Source organism: Ochotona princeps, chromosome 24 (genome assembly GCF_030435755.1).
Source record: "Ochotona princeps isolate mOchPri1 chromosome 24, mOchPri1.hap1, whole genome shotgun sequence".
Lineage (NCBI taxonomy): Eukaryota > Metazoa > Chordata > Mammalia > Lagomorpha > Ochotonidae > Ochotona > Ochotona princeps.
Window position 1 is genome coordinate 6901756 of NC_080855.1, and position 20433 is coordinate 6922188.

The window sequence follows — 20433 nt, forward strand, 5'->3', positions numbered from 1 at the left end:
CCTCGCCCCGTCCCCTCAGTCCTCCTCACCCCGTCCCCTCAGTCCTCCTCACCCCATGCCCTCAGTCCTCCTCACCCCGTCCCCTCAGTCCTCCTCACCCCGTCCCCTCAGTCCTCCTCACCCCATGCCCTCAGTCCTCCTCACCCCGTCCCCTCAGTCCTCCTCACCCCGTCCCCTCAGTCCTCCTCACCCCATGCCCTCAGTCCTCCTCACCCCGTCCCCTCAGTCCTCCTCACCCCGTCCCCTCAGTCCTCCTCACCCCGTCCCCTCAGTCCTCCTCACCCCATGCCCTCAGTCCTCCTCACCCCGTCCCCTCAGTCCTCCTCACCCCGTCCCCTCAGTCCTCCTCACCCCATGCCCTCAGTCCTCCTCACCCCGTCCCCTCAGTCCTCCTCACCCCATGCCCTCAGTCCTCCTCACCCCATGCCATCAGTCCTCCTCACCCCGTCCCCTCAGTCCTCCTCACCCCATGCCCTCAGTCCTCCTCACCCCGTCTCCCTCAGTCCTCCTCACCCCGTCCCCTCAGTCCTCCTCACCCCGTCTCCCTCAGTCCTCCTCACCCCGTCCCCTCAGTCCTCCTCACCCCGTCTCCTCAGTCCTCCTCACCCCATGCCCTCAGTCCTCCTCACCCCATGCCCTCAGTCCTCCTCATCCCGTCCCCTCAGTCCTCCTCACCCCATGCCCTCAGTCCTCCTCACCCCGTCTCCCTCAGTCTTCCTCACCCCGTCCCCTCAGTCCTCCTCACCCCGTCCCCTCAGTCCTCCTCACCCCGTCCCCTCAGTCCTCCTCACCCCATGCCCTCAGTCCTCCTCACCCCATGCCCTCAGTCCTCTTCACCCCTTCACCTCAGTCCTCCTCACCCCGTCCCCTCAGTCCTCCTCACCCCGTCCCCTCAGTCCTCCTCACCCCGTCTCCCTCAGTCCTCCTCACCCCATGCCCTCAGTCCTCCTCACCCCATCCCCTCAGTCCTCCTCACCCCATGCCCTCAGTCCTCCTCACCCCGTCCCCTCAGTCCTCCTCACCCCGTCCCCTCAGTCCTCCTCACCCCATCCCCTCAGTCCTCCTCACCCCATGTGCCCTTCGTGCACCTTGAGCTTTCATGCTCTTGCCCTTCAGGACGGGTTATGCCCATCTCATCTGCGGCCTGGCCAGTCCTGCTGCTGTACTCCGGATGTGGCTAGACTGTGCCCACCAGCCACCCATGCCGCCGCAGGCCGCTCCCAGGGTCTGCTCTGCTGACACGCGGGATTCATGTTCTCTCGTGGGCCTGCTGCCGGGCCTGGCTTTTCTGCGGGGTGTGTCCTGCACAGCGGCAGGGTGGGCTTCTGCTGGACTCCGAGTCTCCTCCTGGTTCTAGCTCATTCTCACGGGGCACCGGCCTCTGTGCACCACGTCTGCCGGGCGGTCCTGGGGGAGATGTGGGGGGCAGCTGGTGGGGCTGCGCCCTGCCTGTGCTCACGGGGGCGCGTGGCCCCAGGCCCACGGCAACATTAGGCCATGTTGTCCTTGTTGCCGCTGCAATCCCCTCCTACTTTGCAGAGACCTGTTCTTCCCTTAATTCAATTGTGAAGAAATCCACATCTTTGGATAACCTTGATCCTGTGAGGAAGGGACTTGGCTGCAGGTGAGAACTGGCGGTCGCACTCAAAGGCGGGCTCCCTGCCAAGGCGGCCTCACAGTGCTGCTGCTAAAAATAGCGCAGCCTCGGCTGGCTGGCGGGCCCAGACCCCTCCTGAAGGCGGGCTACAGCGGAGCGGGTGCGCACGCCTGCACGCATTCGGGTCCCCGTGACCGCCAGATCAGCACTGGGCGTGTTGTCAGGCAGCTCGCTCTTGGTGGCCTCTGTCCCTTGAGTTGTCCTTCGTGTCATCCACCAAGAGTCCCAGAACACCGAGCCCTCCTCCTGGGTAGGTCCCGCGTTGAGGGCCTGGCGGCCAGTGGCGGTCGCCACAGTCAGGGCTTGGGCGAGATCTGACCTGGGCCCAGGCTCCCGGCTTGCCGCCCCTGGGGCCATCACCGGCCCCGGTGCCTCATGCCTGCTCAGGGCACCCCTGTATTTCCAGAGAGGCAATGCCTCCTGCCAGCCCCGGAGCTGGTGTGAGGCCACCTGGTCCCTGGCTGGGTGAGTTCTCCACAGAGCTGGCATCCCGAGAAGGGACCCTGGGCCCTCGGGTGAGTGCCCGCCCTGCTGCCCGGCCCAGTGCCCAGCCCTGCTCCCACCGCAGAGGGTGTGGCCAGCCCTCCCTGGGATGTCTCGTGGCCCTGAGCTGCGCTGCACAGGGCTGGGGGCGGCCCTGCAGCAGACAGAAGCCACGGACTGTGCGCTTGTGTGCAGGCCTGGGCCGGCAGTCCTCGGGCGAGCTGGGCTTTGGGCACCGGGCACCAGTTGGGGCCTGTTTAGCTGCAGTGAGCTCTGCTTCCGGGTGAGCGTCGGTGCCTGCCGAGACTGGGCATGAGCGGGTGTTAGATAAACAGGAGGCGATGCCAGCACTCCTCAAGTCAGCTGCTGCCATTTACGCTCGCTGGCAACGCTCCATGGGCCCGGGTCCGTGTGGTGCGGTTTCCACGCAAGCAGAGGCTGAAGTTCCCCAAGAGCAGCAGGCCTCCCTGATGTGAGCACGGCTGTGCGCCCGTGTGTCCATGTGCTATGGCATGAGCAGGCCTGGGTGTGGTGCGGCTCGCCGTGCGTGCGTGTGCCTGAGCAGGCCTGGGTGTGCTGTGTGCTCTGTGCAGGGCGTGACTTTCCCCGTGAGACCTTCACAGGACACAGGGCCGGTTGGCCGGTGGCAGTGGTGGTTAAACAGCCGTGAAATGGGGGCTGCCACTACCGACCCGCACCGTCAGGCCGCAGCTGTCAGTACCAGGGCCAGTGCCCTTGGAGTCCGCTGCTTTGGTTACCTTTGCCGGGGAAGAGCCGCAGCCCCCGCCAGGCCCTGGGGTATGCTCTGGCTGCCGTGCCTGAGCTGGGTGTCTGCAGGGCTTGGCGAGGTTGGTGGTGTCTGCTTTGGCATGTGGCTGGGTACTTGCCCATGTGGAGATGAGGACTGGTGGTCTAGAGTCGAGTCTGTTCTGAGAGCCTGTGCATGGGGGGCCCACAGGGCTCAGCTCTTTGCTGGGAGAGGCGCACGTCATAGCAGTTTAGGGCTGTCCTGGGGAGCTGCAGTCTCTGTGCCTTGGATATGGCTCGTGGAGGCCTGGGGTGGACACACTCTCCCTGGCGTCCAGGGAGAGGCCATGGGGACAGGTTCCTGGCCAGCAGTGGGCTGCTGGGCGACATCTGCACGGCGCTGGCTTGGCTGTAGTCTCAGGGCCTGTCGGCCTGTGGGAGCCTCCCCGTGCGTGCCCTGGGAATACAGTGGGGAGCATGGTCAGTCCCCGCACTGGGCGCTTCCAGAGTCCTGAACTCCTACAGACCAGAAGTTTCCTGTCAGTATACCCTGAGAGCTCCTCACTGCCTGAGCGCTGAGGGCGTGAGCAGGGCAAGGCAGGTGTCCTGCAGACAGGTACCTGCAGGTGAGCGGCAGAGGGCGCTCAAGGAGACTAGGCAGGGGCCTCCCCACCTCCCAGGTGGACACTGCCCCGGAGGCTATGGTGTCTGTGTGTGGGGGTGACTCAGGGCGGGCAGCCCCTGGGTCGGGGAGCCTCAGCTTGGCTCCTCTGGGGTCCCTGGGCTGGGAGACTGCGGCTTGTGCTGTGCGCTCCTTCTGAGCCTGGGCTCTCAGGCCTGGGCGGAGCCTGAGGCTCCCTGGGCCTCCCTGGAGGACTCCTGCCGTCTGCTCCCTCTGCTCTAGGCCTGTGAGTCAGTCCCCCAGTGGCTGTCACTTCTCGGGGTCTCCTTGAGCGCTGTCGTAAGCTTTTATAAAGGGTTTCATCCATAGCTTTATGAAAGTCTAAATAAATTACATCCACTGGTTAGCCTTTGTGGGAGATTTTTATTAACCTCCAGTTATAGAAATATTGCTGGTTACAGCAGAGCAATTTATTCCTGTATGAGCCAGCCATGCTCATTCCTGCCTGCTCTGTAGCTGCTGGGCTAGCAAGAGGCACATGAAGGGGCCTGCTGTGGGCAGGGGAGGAAGGGGACCTGTTCCTGTATAGACAGGACAGGCAGGAGGCCTGTTCCCCGTGTAGACCTCAGAGCGGGAGGGCCTGTTCCCCGGGTAGACCTCAGGGCAGAAGGGCCTGTTCCCTGGGTAGGCGTCAGGGTGGACAGGCTGGGCAGCAGCAGATTACAGCAGGTGGTGAGTGAGCGCAGCCATGTGAGCCCCTGGAGCTAAGCGGCCCCATGAGGAGAGGGTAGTGACTGCCGCCCAGCACAGGCTCCTGAACCTGCTGTGGGTCTGCGCCCTCTGAGGGAGCACAAGCTGGGACAGGGGCCTCTGCACCCCCTGTGTCCTGGGCCCGTCTCGCCCTGTGCACTCAGGCTAAGCCGCTGCCCATCTCGGAGGCACGTGCTGCCTGCAGGGTGGTGAGCGCTGGTCCCACTGGACAGACCCAAGGGTTCTCGGCCTGCTCGGCTCTGCTTCTGCACCCAGAAGTGACAGGCACCTCAGATCTGCTGGGGCCTGGCCAGAGGCCTGGGGCAGAGGGACCCTCCTGCACGGGGAGGCCCCACCTTGGGGGCTTTAGGGTCCAGGACCCAGTGCCCAGTCAGTGGGCTCCATGGCTTTAGGGTCCAGGACCCAGGGCCCAGCCAGTGGGCTCCATGGCCTGTACCTGGAAATCCTTGCTCTTCTGGGGCAACCAGGACACAGTGTGGACCTGTGGAAGGCTCCCAAAGGCCCCTTGCCCAGCCGCTTGTCCCAGCAGCCGTTGGTGTGGGCGCCAGGAGGCCTCCCGAGGCGAGGCAAGCAGGTGGTCAGAACTCGTGTGCCTGGGCTTGTGGAGGATGGGAGTTAATTAAAGGGCCTTGCTTGTTCTGTCTGCATCTGCCAGCTAGCTACATGCTAATGCAGCCCTGCCACCGTTCGCACCAGCTTGTTATCATGCAAGGAGACGGCGAGCTGTTTCACGCGTTTATGCTGTGTCCCTGTGGGGGGAGGGCATGGGGTGGCGTGTGCTCACTGCTTCCTGAAAGTTTGTAGGGAGCAGGGACCCAGCAGCCCATCCTCCGAGGGGGGTCCTGGGTGCTGGGCTGGCTGGGCCCATGGCGTGTGTGAGCACGCAGAGCTGGGGTGGGGGTGCCCTGTGTCTGCCTTCCTCCAGGGACTCCCCTCTACCAGCAGGTGTGGTCTCCACATAGCCTGGGTCAGCTTAGAGCCTCGTCGGCGCCTGGCCATCGGTCACGGTCAAGGTGGTCAGAACAGATTTCCTTCCGCCCCTCCTGGCGGAGTGCAGAGCTGAGTCCCTTCGCCTGCAGAGGCCTGTGGCCCTGCTCGAGGGGTGAGGGCTCTGGGAGACCTCCCTGGCGTCATGGAGGCTGAAGCTGAGAGCGACAGGAGGCTGTGCCCTCCATCCGCAAGGCTGCAGATCAGAGGACACACGGCTCCCTGGGAGACAGTGGCACTCCTGCCTCCCTCCCAGCGGGAAGCTTTCTCTTTCCGATTTTAATCTGAGGTGGGGAGGGGGCGGCAGGGGCCTGGCATGGGTCTTCCTGTCAGGAAGTCAGAGGGCACCAGTGCCAGGCCCCGTTGCTGGTAGCCCGCTTGGGGTGTCAGCAGCAGCCCAGCGCCCACAGGCGCAGAGCCAGCAGGGACTCCTTTGCGGAGCAGTGGACCCTCCTGTCCCGGAAAGGCCGGGGGGGGCGGTGTTTGTTCATCCGTGAACTACAGTGTGTCAGACACACCCGAGGCTCTGAGGTTCCATTCCTGCCTGGGTGCTGCAGGCTGCAGTGAGAGCGCAGATGGGAGAGCGGCTGGGGCGGAAGGCCGGGAGGATGGAGGGATGGAGTTGCGGGGCGAAGGAACAGCAGGGCAGAGTTTGGGACTGAGGTGGAGCAGCAGCTGCTGCCTGTTTGAGCAAAGGCAGAAAAGCCCAGGATAATAAGGAACTGAGCCCCCGGATCTTGCGCCACCTTCCAGCAGCTCGCCACAGCCCGGGTCACTGTTGTTTCCCTGGAGTCAGTTCTGGTGGGTGTGTTGGGATTGCTTTGACTGTGAGATATGGAACACAGCTCACCGTCCCTCCTCCCCGCCAGGGCTGTGGGGTCGGCAGGAGGCTCCCTCCAACGTTCCCATCCCGGGGGGGGGGGGGGGGGGCTCTGTCGCTTCTCCCCACCCAGGGCTGTGGGGTCAGCAGGAGGGTCCCTCTGGCATTCCCATGGGGGGGGGCTGTGTCCCTCCTCCCCGCCCGTGACTATGGGGTCAGCAGGAGGCTCCCTCTGGCATTCCCATCTCGGTGGAGGGGGAGGCTCTGTCCCTCCTCTCTGCCCGTGACTTTGGGGTCAGCAGGAGGCTCCCTCTGGCATTCCCATCTCGGTGGGGGGGGAGGCTCTGTCCCTCCTCTCTGCCCGTGACTTTGGGGTCAGCAGGAGGCTCCCTCTGGCATTCCCATCTCGGTGGAGGGGGAGGCTCTGTCCCTCCTCTCTGCCCGTGACTTTGGGGTCAGCAGGAGGCTCCCTCTGGCATTCCCATCTCGGTGGGGGGGGAGGCTCTGTCCCTCCTCTCTGCCCGTGACTTTGGGGTCAGCAGGAGGCTCCCTCTGGCATTCCCATCTCGGTGGGGGGGGAGGCTCTGTCCCTCCTCTCTGCCCGTGACTTTGGGGTCAGCAGGAGGCTCCCTCTGGCATTCCCATCTCGGGGGGCTCTGTCGCTTCTCCCCACCCAGGGCTGTGGGGTCAGCAGGAGGGTCTCTCCGGCATTCCCATCTCAGGGGGCTCTGTCCCTCCTCCTTACCCAGGCTGTGGGGTCAGCAGGAGGCTCCCTCTGGCATTGGTCTGGGGCGCTGTGCTGTCAGCCTGCAGGTCTGTGTCTCTCAGCAGTGCCCGGTTTAACGTGGTTTCTGGTCCTGCTTCACTGTCTTCTGGTTCAGTCCTTCCTTCTGCTCGCGCTGGGCCAGCTGATGTTGGAGAAGGACACCTTTCGGTGCGCAGTGTCTGGAGCCTGGATGTCTCAGATAAGAGGGGACTAGCTGGCGACAGCCCCTCAGTCAGCCACAGGACTGGGGAGAGGGAAGAGGTGATGACTGGCGTGGCCAGCCGCCTGCTGCCAGCCTAACCAGGGAGTGCTCTGTGACACTCCTGCTGGGACAGGCAGACTAGGGGAACGTGTAGGTACTTGGGGTTCCTCGGTGAGGGGCCAGCACCCGCCTGGCAGGAGACAAGCTGCAGGAGCGCGCACAGCTGGCTCCCGCGGGAAGGCAGTGACGCCGTGCCCAGGGGTCTGTGGGGAGAGTGGGCAGCACCTGGTGTCGGGCCCAGGGCCAGGCCTTCGCACGTCACCGGGGCTGTCCAGAATGCAGCAGCTGCTGGGGAAGTCGGCATGGTTCCGTAGAGACACCCAGAGCACCACGTGGCCAACAGTCACGTTCCTGGTCCCCAGTCCACACGAAGACCTGTGGCGGGCTCTTCCTGGCGGCTTGGTGAGCAGTGCCCATCCCAGACCCTGGGTGCCCTGTAGTGACCATGGGGCCTGTGCCTGTGGGGTATTCTGTAGGAATGAAAAGGGGCAAATGAGTAGGACCTCCAGCACTGAGGGTGGTCCAGAGAAGGGGACAGAGTGGAAGTGCCACCCCAGAGGTTCTGCCCAGCTGTGATGGCACCGTGGCTGTGCCGCCATCACCCTCCTGGTTGTGGTTGACTATATTCTCAGGCTGTCACCTGGGGGAGCTGGTGATGGGCACATGTGCTCATTGTGGATTGGTTTTATTTTTACTTATTTACAAGAGTATCAGAGACGCAGAGCAAGACCTGCTTCTGCTTGTTCAGTTGCCGCCCAGTGCCTGCCGCAACCTGTGTTGGCCTGTTCCTGCCAGGCTGTGGAGCTGGGGGATGCCCTGCAGGCCGGTGGGTCTTCTGGAGGCCTGATCTGGTCTGCAATGGGCCTCTGGGTAAGCAGATTCTTCCAGCTCTCACCCCGTCCCCTGGGCCTGCCCACCGCCCGCCATGTCCCCAGCCCTCAGCCCCATCCCCTGGGCCTGCCCACCACCTGCCCATGTCCCCAGCCCTCAGCCCTGTCCCCTGGGCCTGCCCACCACCTGCCTGTGACACGGAGCTCTGTGTGCGCTCCACACAGCCCGACCGCTGGCAACCTTGGGCAGTGTACTTCTTGAGGCCTGGAGGCCAGCCTGTTTGGTTGTTTCATTTTTTCAACTGAACAAATGTTTACTGAGCCTCCTCCGTGTCTGCTCTCAGTACCTGGTCAGCTGTCCCATGACGCTTGGACGGCCCTGAGAGGGAGCGAAGAGCGGGGCCGTGAGCGACGGGTGTCAGTTCAAGGTCGCAGCTCAGGCCCTGCCCGCTGATCACTGTCCCCGTGTGCGTGCGGTCTGCCCTGCGCTGCACCCTCTGTGGTTCAGGCCTCCTCCCCTGGGAGGACCCCATAAGGCCCAGCGGCAGGCAGCTGGTGCCTGGGTGTGGCTCCTCTGCAGGGTGACCCCTCGGAGCCACCGACTCTAATGCAGAGGCCCCCCCGCCAGGCGCGTGCGTGTGAGGAAGGAGCTGCTGCCGGCAGTGCATTATACAGCCCACACAAATGAAATGGAATTTGTAATAGAGCAGTGCGAAGGCTAAGTAAAATTGCTTCAGGAAATCTCAATTGATTCCCACTCCTTGCGACAATAGGTGTTGGGGTTGTTATCAGGAGGTTGAAATTGCAAGAACACAGCCTGCTGCTGTGCAGGACCGAGCTACCGCCTCCGCCCCGCCGGCTTCCCGTGGCCTGGCGGTCAGGGTGACTAGCAGCGTGCCTCAAGGGCGGTGGCACGGGAGCGGGCTCTGGGCACCCGGCTGCTCGCCTGGTGGCGGGCAGGTGGGTGCGGAGACACCGCCCAAAGGAGCAGGCAAAGCCCACTGCTGGGCAGAGATGCCGTCCTCTCCTGGGGACCCAGCACAGTAGAGCCCAGGAAGTGTCAGCTTGGTTTGGGGTCACTGGTGTGCGAGGCTGGTGGGGGTGTCGGGGAGGGAGGAGAAGCTGGCGGTGAGGAAGGGGCGGCATCGACCCACATCACAGGGACGGTGGCTGAGGCCAGCACTGACACGGGTCCAAGGCCACCCCCTCACAGCTGCCAGGACAGCTCCCCACAGCACCCACATGAGGCTTGCTCCTGGGCAGGACAGCTCCCCACAGCACCCACATGAGGCTTGCTCCTGCCAGGACAGCTCCCCACAGCACCCACATGAGGCTTGCTCCTGGGCAGGACAGCTCCCCACAGCACCCACATGAGGCTTGTTCCTGGGCAGGACAGCTCCCCACAGCACCCACATGAGGCTTGCTCCTGGGCAGGACAGCTCCCCACAGCACCCACATGAGGCTTGCTCCTGCCAGGACAGCTCCCCACAGCACCCACATGAGGCTTTTTCCTGGGCAGGACAGCTCCCCACAGCACCCACATGAGGCTTGTTCCTGGGCAGGACAGCTCCCCACAGCACCCACATGAGGCTTGTTCCTGGGCAGGACAGCTCCCCACAGCACCCACATGAGGCTTGTTCCTGGGCAGGACAGCTCCCCACAGCACCCACATGAGGCTTGTTCCTGGGCAGGACAGCTCCCCACAGCACCCACATGAGGCTTGTTCCTGGGCAGGACAGCCTCCCCACAGCACCCACATGAGGCTTGTTCCTGGGCAGGACAGCTCCCCACAGCACCCACATGAGGCTTGCTCCTGGGCCAGTGCACTAGGCAGGCTCAGGGTTTCATCGTGTCACTGGCCGCGGCCAGGCCGGTGTCGGCTTGGTCATCGAGTGCAGGGGAACGGTTGCCGCTTTGAGGAAGACTGGCACTGCCTCTTCAGAGCCCAGCTCGCCAGAAAAGCTTGCACACACAGTCGGGTGCCAAGCCCTGTCTCCCGCATAAGATGGGTCCACCTTACCTGTCCAGGAGGGAAGCGACATGAGGCATGGGTTTGTGACACTGTGTTAGCACCTTGTTCAAATTACAGCATTGCATCCAGTTGAAATTATCCGCTAATTCAGTCACCCTCAATTGAGCTGACCTTACCTAATTAACTGGTGCTAACAAGCTGGGAGCATGCTGGAAACTTGTCTTGCAGGCCACCCTGCCTCGGGAGCCTGCCTGCTTCACACTCCACTTGTGCCCGTGGGGTGGCTGGACGCGTGGGGCTCCCGTCCTGCAGGCTCAAAGCTGGCATTGGGTGGCCTCCCGTGGGCAGCTGGGCAGCTGCCTCAGTCCAGTGCTCCCGTGGGCCTGAGCAGGTTCCCGGGGATCCACTGTCTGCAAAGCTGCAGGCTCTGAGGGCCGAGGTCCCCGGGCCCTGGGCGGGCCTGCTCGTCTTGGGTCCAGGAACAGGCCGTGGGTCCCTTGACTCCCTCTGCCCCACATGTTGTCCTCCGCACACCTACCTACCCAGCATCATCCCTTGCGGGGTGCTGTTGCTACTAGGGGTGGCCTGGACTCCACACCCCATGCCTTCTGCTCTGGCTCTCGGAACACACCCTGCCAGGCCGTTTGGTGTCACTGATACATGAGGCTGGGGGGTGAGGGTGCCAGGCTGTGTGTAGAACTGAATGTCGGTGAGCCAGACTTGAGACCAGACAGGAACAAAACCACCTGTTGCTTTCTCCTCTGCCTGTGGAGTGGAGCGCACCTGCCGAGGGCACCCTTCTCCCTTGCAGCAGGGCCTTGCTGGTTGGCAGGGGCCCTCCCCACACAACTTGCTGATCCTGGTGTGGGGCATCGGCAAGCCCTCACGTGTGCCCTCTGCGGGATGTCCTGTCACGTGGGCTGCCTCCTGCTGGGCGGGCCCTCACGTGTACCCTCTGCGGGACGCCCTGTCACGTGGGCTGCCTCCTGCTGGGCGGACTCCTTCACCTGCTGGCACTCCCCGCTGATGACGTTGGTGGTTCCTGGCCCTCGTGTCCACACAGGTGTCACGTGGCTGTGCCTCTGTGGCCTCCTTTGCCCGCAGAGCCCACTGCAGGGCCCTTGGCGAGGCTCTGGTGTGGGGCACAGCTCCTAACCGCCGAGCGGAGTGTCGCTGGGCTTCCTTTGCTCTGTCAGTGTGAGCTAAGCGGATTGATCCCCGAGTGCTCGCCAGCACTGACTCGGGAGCAGGCCTTGCCGACAGTGAGGTTGGGACTTGCGTGTGAGCTCGGTGGTGTCTGGCAGGTGTTTGACCCTGCCCTTGGCACTCGGGGCTTCCTCTGGCTTCGTGAAGTGAGCTGGTCGGTTCTTTCACTGCGCCTTGTGCGAGCTGATGACAGTGGGTGGCCAGTTGTGCCACGGCCCTGCTCTTGGTTCACTTGCCCCTTGCCCTTGACCGTCCTTGCCATGGGCAGGTCAGGCTTAGAGGTCCTGCCACGGCCGGCTCTGGCTGCTGGCTGCTGGCTGCCCTCCGCACACGGTCGGCTCACAGACCCCGCCGTGCACTGGGCTTTGTGTCTCCCGCCCGTCTGTGCCACACCATGGCTCACCCCCCTCTTGTTCTTTTCTATGTTTTCATGAAGGCTTATTTTTTTTTGCTTACTTGAAAGGCGGAGCCAGAGGGAGGGAAAGAGAGCTTCCATCTGCTGATTCTCTCTCCATATGATCTCAGCAGCCTGTGGTGGGCCAGGCCACAGCCAGGAGCTTCCGGGTCCCCCTCGGGGCTCAAGGGCTCCAAGCACCTGGGCTGTCCTCTGTGCTTTCCCAGGCATCAGCTGGTGCCCGTGGGGGAGGCCGGCCTCACAGGTGGAGGCTTCAGCTCCTGTGCCACAGCCCTAGCCCCTGTCTGACAGGGAAGCAGGGCCGCCGGGATTAGAACTGGCACCTGTGTGGGATCCTGATGCGTGCAAGGCAAGAACCCTAGCCACTAGGCTACCCCAGAGCACATCTTAAACCTCCCCGGTACATCAGGCTTTCCTCAGAATCTTCAGGCTGGATTTTGACCTCGTTGTCTTTCTTTGAGGAATTCTGAGTGAGATTTTGTCTAGAGTGTGTCAGGCTGTGTGCTGAGTGCCCGGGCTGCCCGTGGGGGGCAGGTGGCCCTGCGCTGGGTGGGGTTCCCGTGTCTGCCCCCTACTTGCACACTTCATCTGTCACCACCGGTGGGCACTGCAGGGGCTGCCAGCCTCGGAGTCGGAGGTGCAGATGTCAGGGTGCTCACCTGGTGGGGTCACAGAGGGCGGTCCTGCTGGCGCACGAAAGTCCCTGCCTCCGGCCCCTGAGCTGCTGAGGTGCCACGGCTCCAGCTGTCCCCCCCTGAGGCCACTGGCTTCAGCAGCTGGCCAGTGCCTCCCCCGTGCCAGTAGGTGACCGCGGCTGTCCCTAGGGACCTGTGTTGTTGGGGGGGGCGGCGCATGGAGAGGTTCTCAGTAAACCCCAGAGCACAGCTGTGCTTGCCTGACCAGGAAAACACTGCTATTTTCCTGGCCTCTCCTGGACCCTGTAGCCACACAACACCTGCTGGACCGCACATGGGCGTGTGCTGCCGAGGGTACAGCACCGGGTGGTCCTGTGCAGGGCACCGGCACCTCCCTATGCGCCCTTGTGTGGACACAGGGAGCTGGGAGGTGAGGGAGCAGGTCGGAGGGACACAGTCACAGGGAGCTGGATGTGAGCCCCTCCCTGCCTGGATCCTGCTGGTCTTAGTGTCCCCGTCCTGACCATGTCCCCACACTGTGCGACCAGGGCCTGCTGACAGCACGGCTCCAGGCCCTCCCGGCCAGTGTCTGTCAGACTGCTGAGTGTGGTCCTGCACCTAGAGCCTGTGCGGCACCACACGGGGCCCTGTGCGCGAGGAGCCCGTGCTGCACCACGCGGGGCCCTGTGCGCCTGGAGCCAGTGCGGCACCACGCGGGGCCCTGTGCGCCTAGAGCCTGTGCGGCACCACGCGGGGCCCTGTGTGCCCGGAGCCCGTGCGGCACCACGTGGGGCCCTGTGCGCCTAGAGCCTGTGCGGCACCACGCGGGGCCCTGTGCGCCCGGAGCCCGTGCGGCACCACATGGGGCCCTGTGCGCCCAGAGCCTGTGCGGCACCACACGGGGTGCTGTGTACTGCTGCTGTCCCATTGTCCTCTGTGCCCAGAGCCCGTGCAGCACCACCTAGAGCCTGTGCAACACCCCACAGGGTCCTGTGCCCTGCTGCTGTCCTATTGCTCGCTGCCTTGCTGACTCAGCGTGCCTTGTCCTCACAGGAGCGAGACGGCATGCGTGCCATCCTAGGGTCCTACGACAGTGAGCTGACGCAGGCCGAGTACTCACCCCAGCTGACCCGGCGCATGCGCGAGGCTGAGGACATGGTGCAGAAGGTGCTGGCGCACAGCACGGACATGGAGGTGGGTCTGCACGGCGCGGTGGGGCGCAGCGGAGTGGGGCTGAGGCAGAGCCTGCTCACTGGTCCCTGGAAGGCTGTGTGGCACCGTGCTCAGCAGCCCTGCATGCTGGAGGACGGCTCCACTTCTGGATAGAGTCGAGCCCCTGGCTTTGATGGCCTTGGGCCCTGGGGACTGTCGGTGCTGGTGACCTTGCCCTGCCTCTCTCCCTGGGGCCTCCGGCTCCCACAGGCTCAGCTGGGAGAACAGAGGGGCAGCGGGCCCCAGGACACTCAGGATACCCAGGGCAGAGGGCCATGTGCGCAGTTCCTCTCTAGGGACGGCGACAGCCCCTCTTCTGCCTGGGTCCCGGAAGCACTGTGCCCTCTGCGCTGCCCAGCTGTCCCCTGGACGCAGATGCTGCCACTAAGGAACCGAGGGGGCAGGGAGGTGCCCCGAGGGGCCTGGGTCCCCCACATAGGCCAGCAGCTGCAGGCCCTAGGTTTCTGCCCGGCTGCGTAGCTCCTGCAGCCCAGAGCCCACTGGTGCCCGTGACCACCACCCCTTCACACTGGTGGGGGTGACCCCAGGAACTAGGGCCTCCTGACTGCCGGCCCTGCTGGCCGGCCTTGGTGGTGTTTGTCCTGCTGCCGCCCTGCCATGGCCGGTGGGTGCTGGCAGCCATCCCTCGGTCCTGTGGAGCCTGCCCTGGCTGTGCTGGCGAGACCACTATGAGCGCAATGCCTTAGCAGCCATTTGCCTACAGTGCGTCTGGCTCCATGTGAAGCACTAATGAGGAGAGCTTTGTGGGGAGGCTCCCTGACGCCTCCCGCTGTCCCCAGCGTGGTCGCAGCGAGAGCCCTCTGTCTGCCATTCCCCGTGCACAGACCCAGCTCACTGAGAGCCACACACTGCCATATGCCCAGCGTTCTGCTCGTTTGTGAACACAGGCTGTTGGTGGCTTCAGAGCTCCTTGCTAGACAGTCACCACAGTACCTTCCTGCCTCTCGGCAGACCTCAGCCATCACTGTGTGCACCAGGGAACCTTGTCCAAGTCTCTTCCACATAGCAGCAGACCACGCCCTCTGCCCACATCCCGGGCCTGCAGGAGCGCTGTCAGCCCGTCGGCGTCCCCGCGGTTGCCAAGGAGGGTCCAGGCGCTGCCTTCAGCCCTGACTTACCTGCACTGCCCACCCAGGCTCTGCTGGGCTTTGACTGGAGCAGGAGGCCGCCCTGCGCCATGTGCATATGCCCTCTCCCCACCTGGGCCCGCACAGACCGCCCCGAGTCTTGTCTGTCAAGGTGGGTGCTCTCAGAGTTCTGCCTCCAGCTCTGCTGAGAGCCTGCCACCCCACCCTGGGGGAAGGACTACATGCAGCACCAGGGGACAGACGCACAGACCACCCCCAGCCACAGGGACCAGGGAGCATCCAGCAGTGGCAGCAGACCAACCCCTCCGTGGGCCAGGGCCCAGGCAAGGCCAGCCTGGGGACAGGGGTGGCTGCTGGGGAGGCCTGGTGTGGGGGAACAGTGGCTGTGCCCCTCGCGTGATCAGGCTGGCCCCGGAGCTGACACTGGGCCGAAGGAGGGCAGCACTGGCCAGACCCTGTGCCCTCCAGCTGCTCCAGACCACCGTTTCTCCTGTCCTCGCGCCTGGGACACTACAGCTGTCCCCTCAGCCCTGCGAGGCTCCTGGCCGGCCCTGCTGTGATCTGCTTCTCATCCCTCCTCGTCAGAAGGGGGTCAAGGCGAGCCCCAGGGGTGGTCTTGGCTTTCACCCGTCAGCACCCACAGCCAGGGACCCGCGGGACCCTGACCCCTTTGTGTCTCAGCCTGACCTTGTCTGGGGACGGGCTCGTGGTTGAGAGAGCCACGGGCCCTGGGTTGTTGGGACCCACATCGCCCGGAGACGAGGCCGCGGGCTCTCACCTGGGTGCCGCTCCTATCAGTGCTGGTGATGGTGCCCTGCTGTGCAGGCTCCGAGCTGCATCTCTGGGAAGCTGTGTCCCGGGGTGCTTCTCTTGCGGTTGGGGGAGCCTCATGACCCCCACAGCGTCCTGAACCTCAGCTCGGGGTCCTGCCAGGCACGCCCATACCTCTCACTCCCTCCCTTGCCTGGCCCTGAGTCCCTGAACAGCAAGGGGCCTGGCAGCCCTGAGCCCTGTTGGCCAGTCCCAAGCTCCTCACGCTGGATGATCCTCCGCTTGGCCTCGCCCTGCGGGCACTGGGCTCCAGGCTGGACCTGGGGCTGATGCTGTCCAACCCTCAGCCCCTCTAGACCGCTTGGTGGGAGTTCTGAGTTGGTCAGGTGCTGATTCCAGCAGGAAATGACATAACTTTATAGAGTTCATCCACTTGAGGCTCATCTCCAGCAGTCACCCTTCACCCTAGGCTGGGATGCAAGCACTTTTGGGGGATGCGCAGTGCAGCCCAGGACCTGAGCCCTCGGAGTCCGCACTGTTCAGCTGTGTTGGCGGCTAGGGAACGGAGGACAGCCGGGCCTGGGTCTGACCCTGCTGTCGGGGCTCTTCTGTGTGCTGCCCGTGCCCAGCTCCATCAAGCCCACTTCTGGGCTCTTCCTGTTCTCCTGTTTCCGCGCCTGCCACCCCATCACACCCCGTCCTGTGCTCTGGGTTCCGTTCCCTGCAGTGCCTGTATCTGAGCGTGCACAGGTGTGCGCCTGCCTGCCGCAGGGGCTCGCACAGACCCCTCCTCGCTCCCGCCGGTCCCGCCCATCACCCCTGATGGGCAGACGACTTTGATTCTGGCAGAAGCAGCCCAGGGAAATGAGCTGGGAGGAGTGAGCCAGAGGACCCAGACCTGTCTCTGGCAAGGCTGCCGCCGTTCGCGCCACTTTATTTATTTTGTGTACTAACCGGCCGTGGGCGCTGGCGGCGCCTGGCGCGGACCCAGTCTCTGTGGAGCTGTGAGCCCGCACGCCGCCTCGGTCTCACGTATCTGCCTGATTTGTGCTTCCAATTTATTTAATTAAAACAGATTATGGTGCTGCGGCTGCGTGGCAGCCTGCAGTGGGTCTGCGCTGGTTTCTGGGCCCACGGCGCCTCCCTCACCATCACCAGTGTGGGGCCCAGGTGGCGGCTTTGGGACTGTCCCTCCTCCTCTTCAGGCCACATTCTGTGCCGCCTCCTTGCTCAGAGAGGCACCAGGCAGACAGAAAACCAGCAAAGCTACGTCTAACCCTAAAGAGGCGGCAGTAGCCAGGCGGCCCAGGGACCCTTGCACATGAAGTTGACGCAGGCAAGGCCCAAGGGGCTCGCTGCCGCAGGAAGGGTGCAGGGACAGAGACCACTGGCTGGGAGGTTGAGGTGCCGGCACAGGCTCTGCACGCTGCTGCAGCGCAAGTGGCAGCTTTGTGTGTCCATGCTTTCAGAAAGCCCTGCAGGCGGGCACTGCGCACGCACCTCCCAGATGGGTCAGGCTGCGCTAAGAACTGAGGTGAGGGACCCTTCTACCACATCGTCCAAGCCCGCATGTGAGCCAGGTCAGCAGGCGAGGCCCTCTCTTCCTGCCTGGCGCCTGTGCCCAGACCCTTACATGGGCTCCAGCCCTTTCCTTTGAGGTCACATGCCTGGTCCCCTGGGGCCCAGCTGACCCCCCGCTGGACACACTGCAGCCAGAGCCCACCTGTCAATTGCCTGTGTTCCCCTGCTGTGCCCACGCATGTCCTGACCCGCCATGGCAACCTGTTTCCTCACCCACCGTGGCCACCTGTGTCTTGACCTCACCGTGCCTACCTGTGTCCTGACCCACCGTGGCCACCTGTGTCCTGACCCACCGTGGCCACCTGTGTCCTGACCCACTGTGTCCACCTGTGTCCTGACCCACAGTGCCCACCTGTGTCCTGACTTACTGTGTCCACCTGTGTCCTGACCCACTGTGCCCGCCTGTGTCCTGACTCACCGTGCCCACCTGTGTCCTAACCCACTGTGGCCACCTGTGTCCTGGCCCACCTGTGTCCTGACCCACTGTGTCCACCTGTGTCCTGACTTACTGTGTCCACCTGTGTCCTAACCCACTGTGGCCACCTGTGTCCTGGCCCACCTGTGTCCTGACCCACTGTGTCCACCTGTGTCCTGACTTACTGTGTCCACCTGTGTCCTCACCCACCGTGGCCACCTGTGTCCTGACCCACCGTGGCCACCTGTGTCCTGACCCACCGTGGCCACCTGTGTCCTGACCCACAGTGCCCACCTGTGTCCTGACTTACTGTGTCCACCTGTGTCCTGACCCACAGTGCCCACCTGTGTCCTGACCCACTGTGTCCACCTGTGTCCTGACCCACAGTGCCCACCTGTGTCCTGACTTACTGTGTCCACCTGTGTCCTGACCCACAGTGCCCACCTGTGTCCTGACTTACTGTGTCCACCTGTGTCCTGACCCACTGTGCCCGCCTGTGTCCTGACTCACCGTGCCTGCCTGTGTCCTAACCCACTGTGGCCACCTGTGTCCTGGCCCACCTGTGTCCTGACCCACTGTGTCCACCTGTGTCCTGACTTACTGTGTCCACCTGTGTCCTAACCCACTGTGGCCACCTGTGTCCTGACCCACAGTGCCCGCCTGTGTCCTGACCCACTGTGCCCGCCTGTGTCCTGACCCACCATGCCTGCCTGTGTCCTAACCCACTGTGGCCACCTGTGTCCTGGCCCACCTGTGTCCTGACCCACTGTGTCCACCTGTGTCCTCACCCACCGTGGCCACCTGTGTCCTGACCCACTGTGCCCACCTGTGTCCTGACCCACTGTGCCCGCCTGTGTCCTGACCCACCATGCCTGCCTGTGTCCTAACCCACTGTGGCCACCTGTGTCCTGGCCCACCTGTATCCTGACCCACCATGGCCACCTGTGTCCCATTGTGTGGCTCTGCCAAGACACACTCAAGCCTCCACCTGTCGATGGGCCCTGAGTTGTGCCACTTCTTGCCCGTTGGGTAGGGTGACCATGGCTGTCAGCGCTAGGCTTGGTGAGCACGATCCTCACAGTGAACTTGGAGAATTGCAGAGGGCGGGTAGAAGTGTGGCACCGTGGGCACCTCGCTGCTGGGAACATTCCCATCCCATCTGAGCTCCTGGTCCTGGTGCAGCTCCTGCTAGTCACACCTGGGCATCAGCAGGGTGCACAGTGCCCCTGGTCCCTGCCAGCTCCTGCTAGTCACACCTGGGCATCAGCCGGGTGCCGTGCCCCTGGTCGCTGCCAGCTCGCGGGAGCCCAGTTGGGACTGGTTGCAGCTTTGGCTGGTCCAGCTATGGCTGTTGGGATTTGGGGAGTGAACCAGCCAAAGAAAGAGCTCTGTCTGTGTCTCTGTCTGCTTTTCAGATAAAAGGGGGAAACTTCATTTTGTTTTGCTTAAGGAAGTTGCTGGCTATCTTCCAGTTGGCCACCATCCACGGGGCAGCCCCTCGTCCGTAGCTCGGGGCGTCCCCGGTGGCTGATCACACAGGTCTCTCTTTCCCGTGCTTGGCCTTTCCCATCTCCCAGCCCCAGCCCTGAGAGGCTTGGCTGGTCAGCCAGGCACTGTTATGGAGCAGAGCTGGCCCTCTGGAGTGCCAGGGGAGGTGTGCTGCAGATGGACTGCGCATGGAAGGTAGCTGTGCACAGATCACAGCTGTGCTGCTGGATGGGTGACACGTGGACCTGAGTGCCCAACCCCATGGGGGCAGCTACCATGACTCACTGCAGGACACCTGTCACTGCTGTGGCGGTGGCGCCCTCCTCCCATGCTGTCCGACAGCCCTGCTGCACTGAGGCAGGTGGCTGGGGCACATGATACTGCCAAACCTCTTCCCAGGCCACCTTGTCAGGAGGTCCCTGGGGCCCGCTTTACCCCGGGTTGGCTCCTAGGCACTGTCGCGTTTGCTGCGTTTCCGAACTGGGCCATGTGAGGGTCAGGGCAGCTTTCTTTCTCTCCCGGGTCACTAATTGGAAGCGCTGGGCAGGACAGGCAATGAGGGCGGGGTGTGTTTGGGTGGGCACAAGGTGCAGTGGTCCCACGCACACTTTCAGTTGCGAGAGTGATGGCTGGTCTGGAGCCCTGTGGGGTGCACCTGGCCTCTGCTGGGTATGTAATGTGTCACGAGGCGTGTTGCTGGAGTGTTGGGGGCCCTGAGATTTTGCGGATGAGTTGGATGTGATGAGGGGCTGGGTGTGTGCTGTCACATCTAGGATGGCTCAGTGAAGCCCAAGGCCTCTGGACTTCCCCAGAAGAGCTGTCCCGCCATGACTTTCTGTGCCCAGTTGCTGGGGTGGACCTGGCCATTACCAGCTCCCTGACCCAGGAGGCTGGCAGTTGTGCCGGGCCCCCTCGCTCAAAAAGAAGTAGTGATCTCGTCAATGGGCATTTGTTTACTGTGGTCCTGGAGGGAGGGCCCTCTGCCCCCGCAGCCATGGAACCTAGCCGTCTTTTCTTGCAGGCTCAGCTGTCCCAAACCCTGGAGGAGCTGGGAGGCCAGAAGCAGAGAGCTGACATGGTGAGTCCCGGGCACCTGCTGCGCTGGCAACAGTCTGGGTGTGGGGCGCCTGGCACCACCCCTACCCCCGACTTTGGTGCTAGGTAGGCAGGTGGCCTCCTCTGTAGCAGTGGTCCCTCTGCTGTCTGGATGGTGTTGAGGGCGAGGATGCTGAGCTAAGCGGGGCTGGGGCTGTGCCAGGGCAAGGACGCAGGGCTTGGAGCTGAGCTGGGCGGTGCCAGGGCAGAGGCTGTGGGGCCAGGAGCAGCCTGCAGGCTGGTGTGGCCATGGGTGCCCTCTGTCGCCCAGGGGCCCTTTTCTTCATCCTTGGCATGCCAGGCCAGCGATGAAGCTAAGGGGCGCTGTGTGTGGTGACTCAGAAGGTGCCCCTGGCTGCCGCCGGGCTGAGCTCTGCAGCGTTCTCACCTATGCCCTGGGGATGCTCCATGCTGCACTGGCCCTTGGCAGCCTCTGGAAGGGCACAGCAGCCCCCAGGGAGCCGTGTGAGTGTGGCAGGGCACTCTGCCCAGGGCTGCGAGCCAGGCCCTCCTGGGGGATGCAGGCCACAGCAGCAGGGCTGTAAGAGGCCGGGGCAGCCTCACCCTCTCGTCCATGTAGTAGTGCTGG

The 20433-nt window shown here is 63.8% G+C and overlaps 1 protein-coding gene across 1 annotated transcript in view; it reads left to right on the forward strand.

Moving 5' to 3' along the window:
* MAD1L1 (mitotic arrest deficient 1 like 1) overlaps positions 1-20433 on the forward strand; it is a 181974-nt gene that overhangs the window by 99551 nt on the left and 61990 nt on the right. Inside the window, exons 4-5 of the mRNA XM_058681237.1 lie at positions 13227-13367; positions 19771-19827. Of these exons, the coding sequence (XP_058537220.1) occupies positions 13239-13367; positions 19771-19827 (186 nt within the window). The 5' untranslated portion in view covers positions 13227-13238. The remainder of the gene's footprint in view (positions 1-13226; positions 13368-19770; positions 19828-20433) is intronic.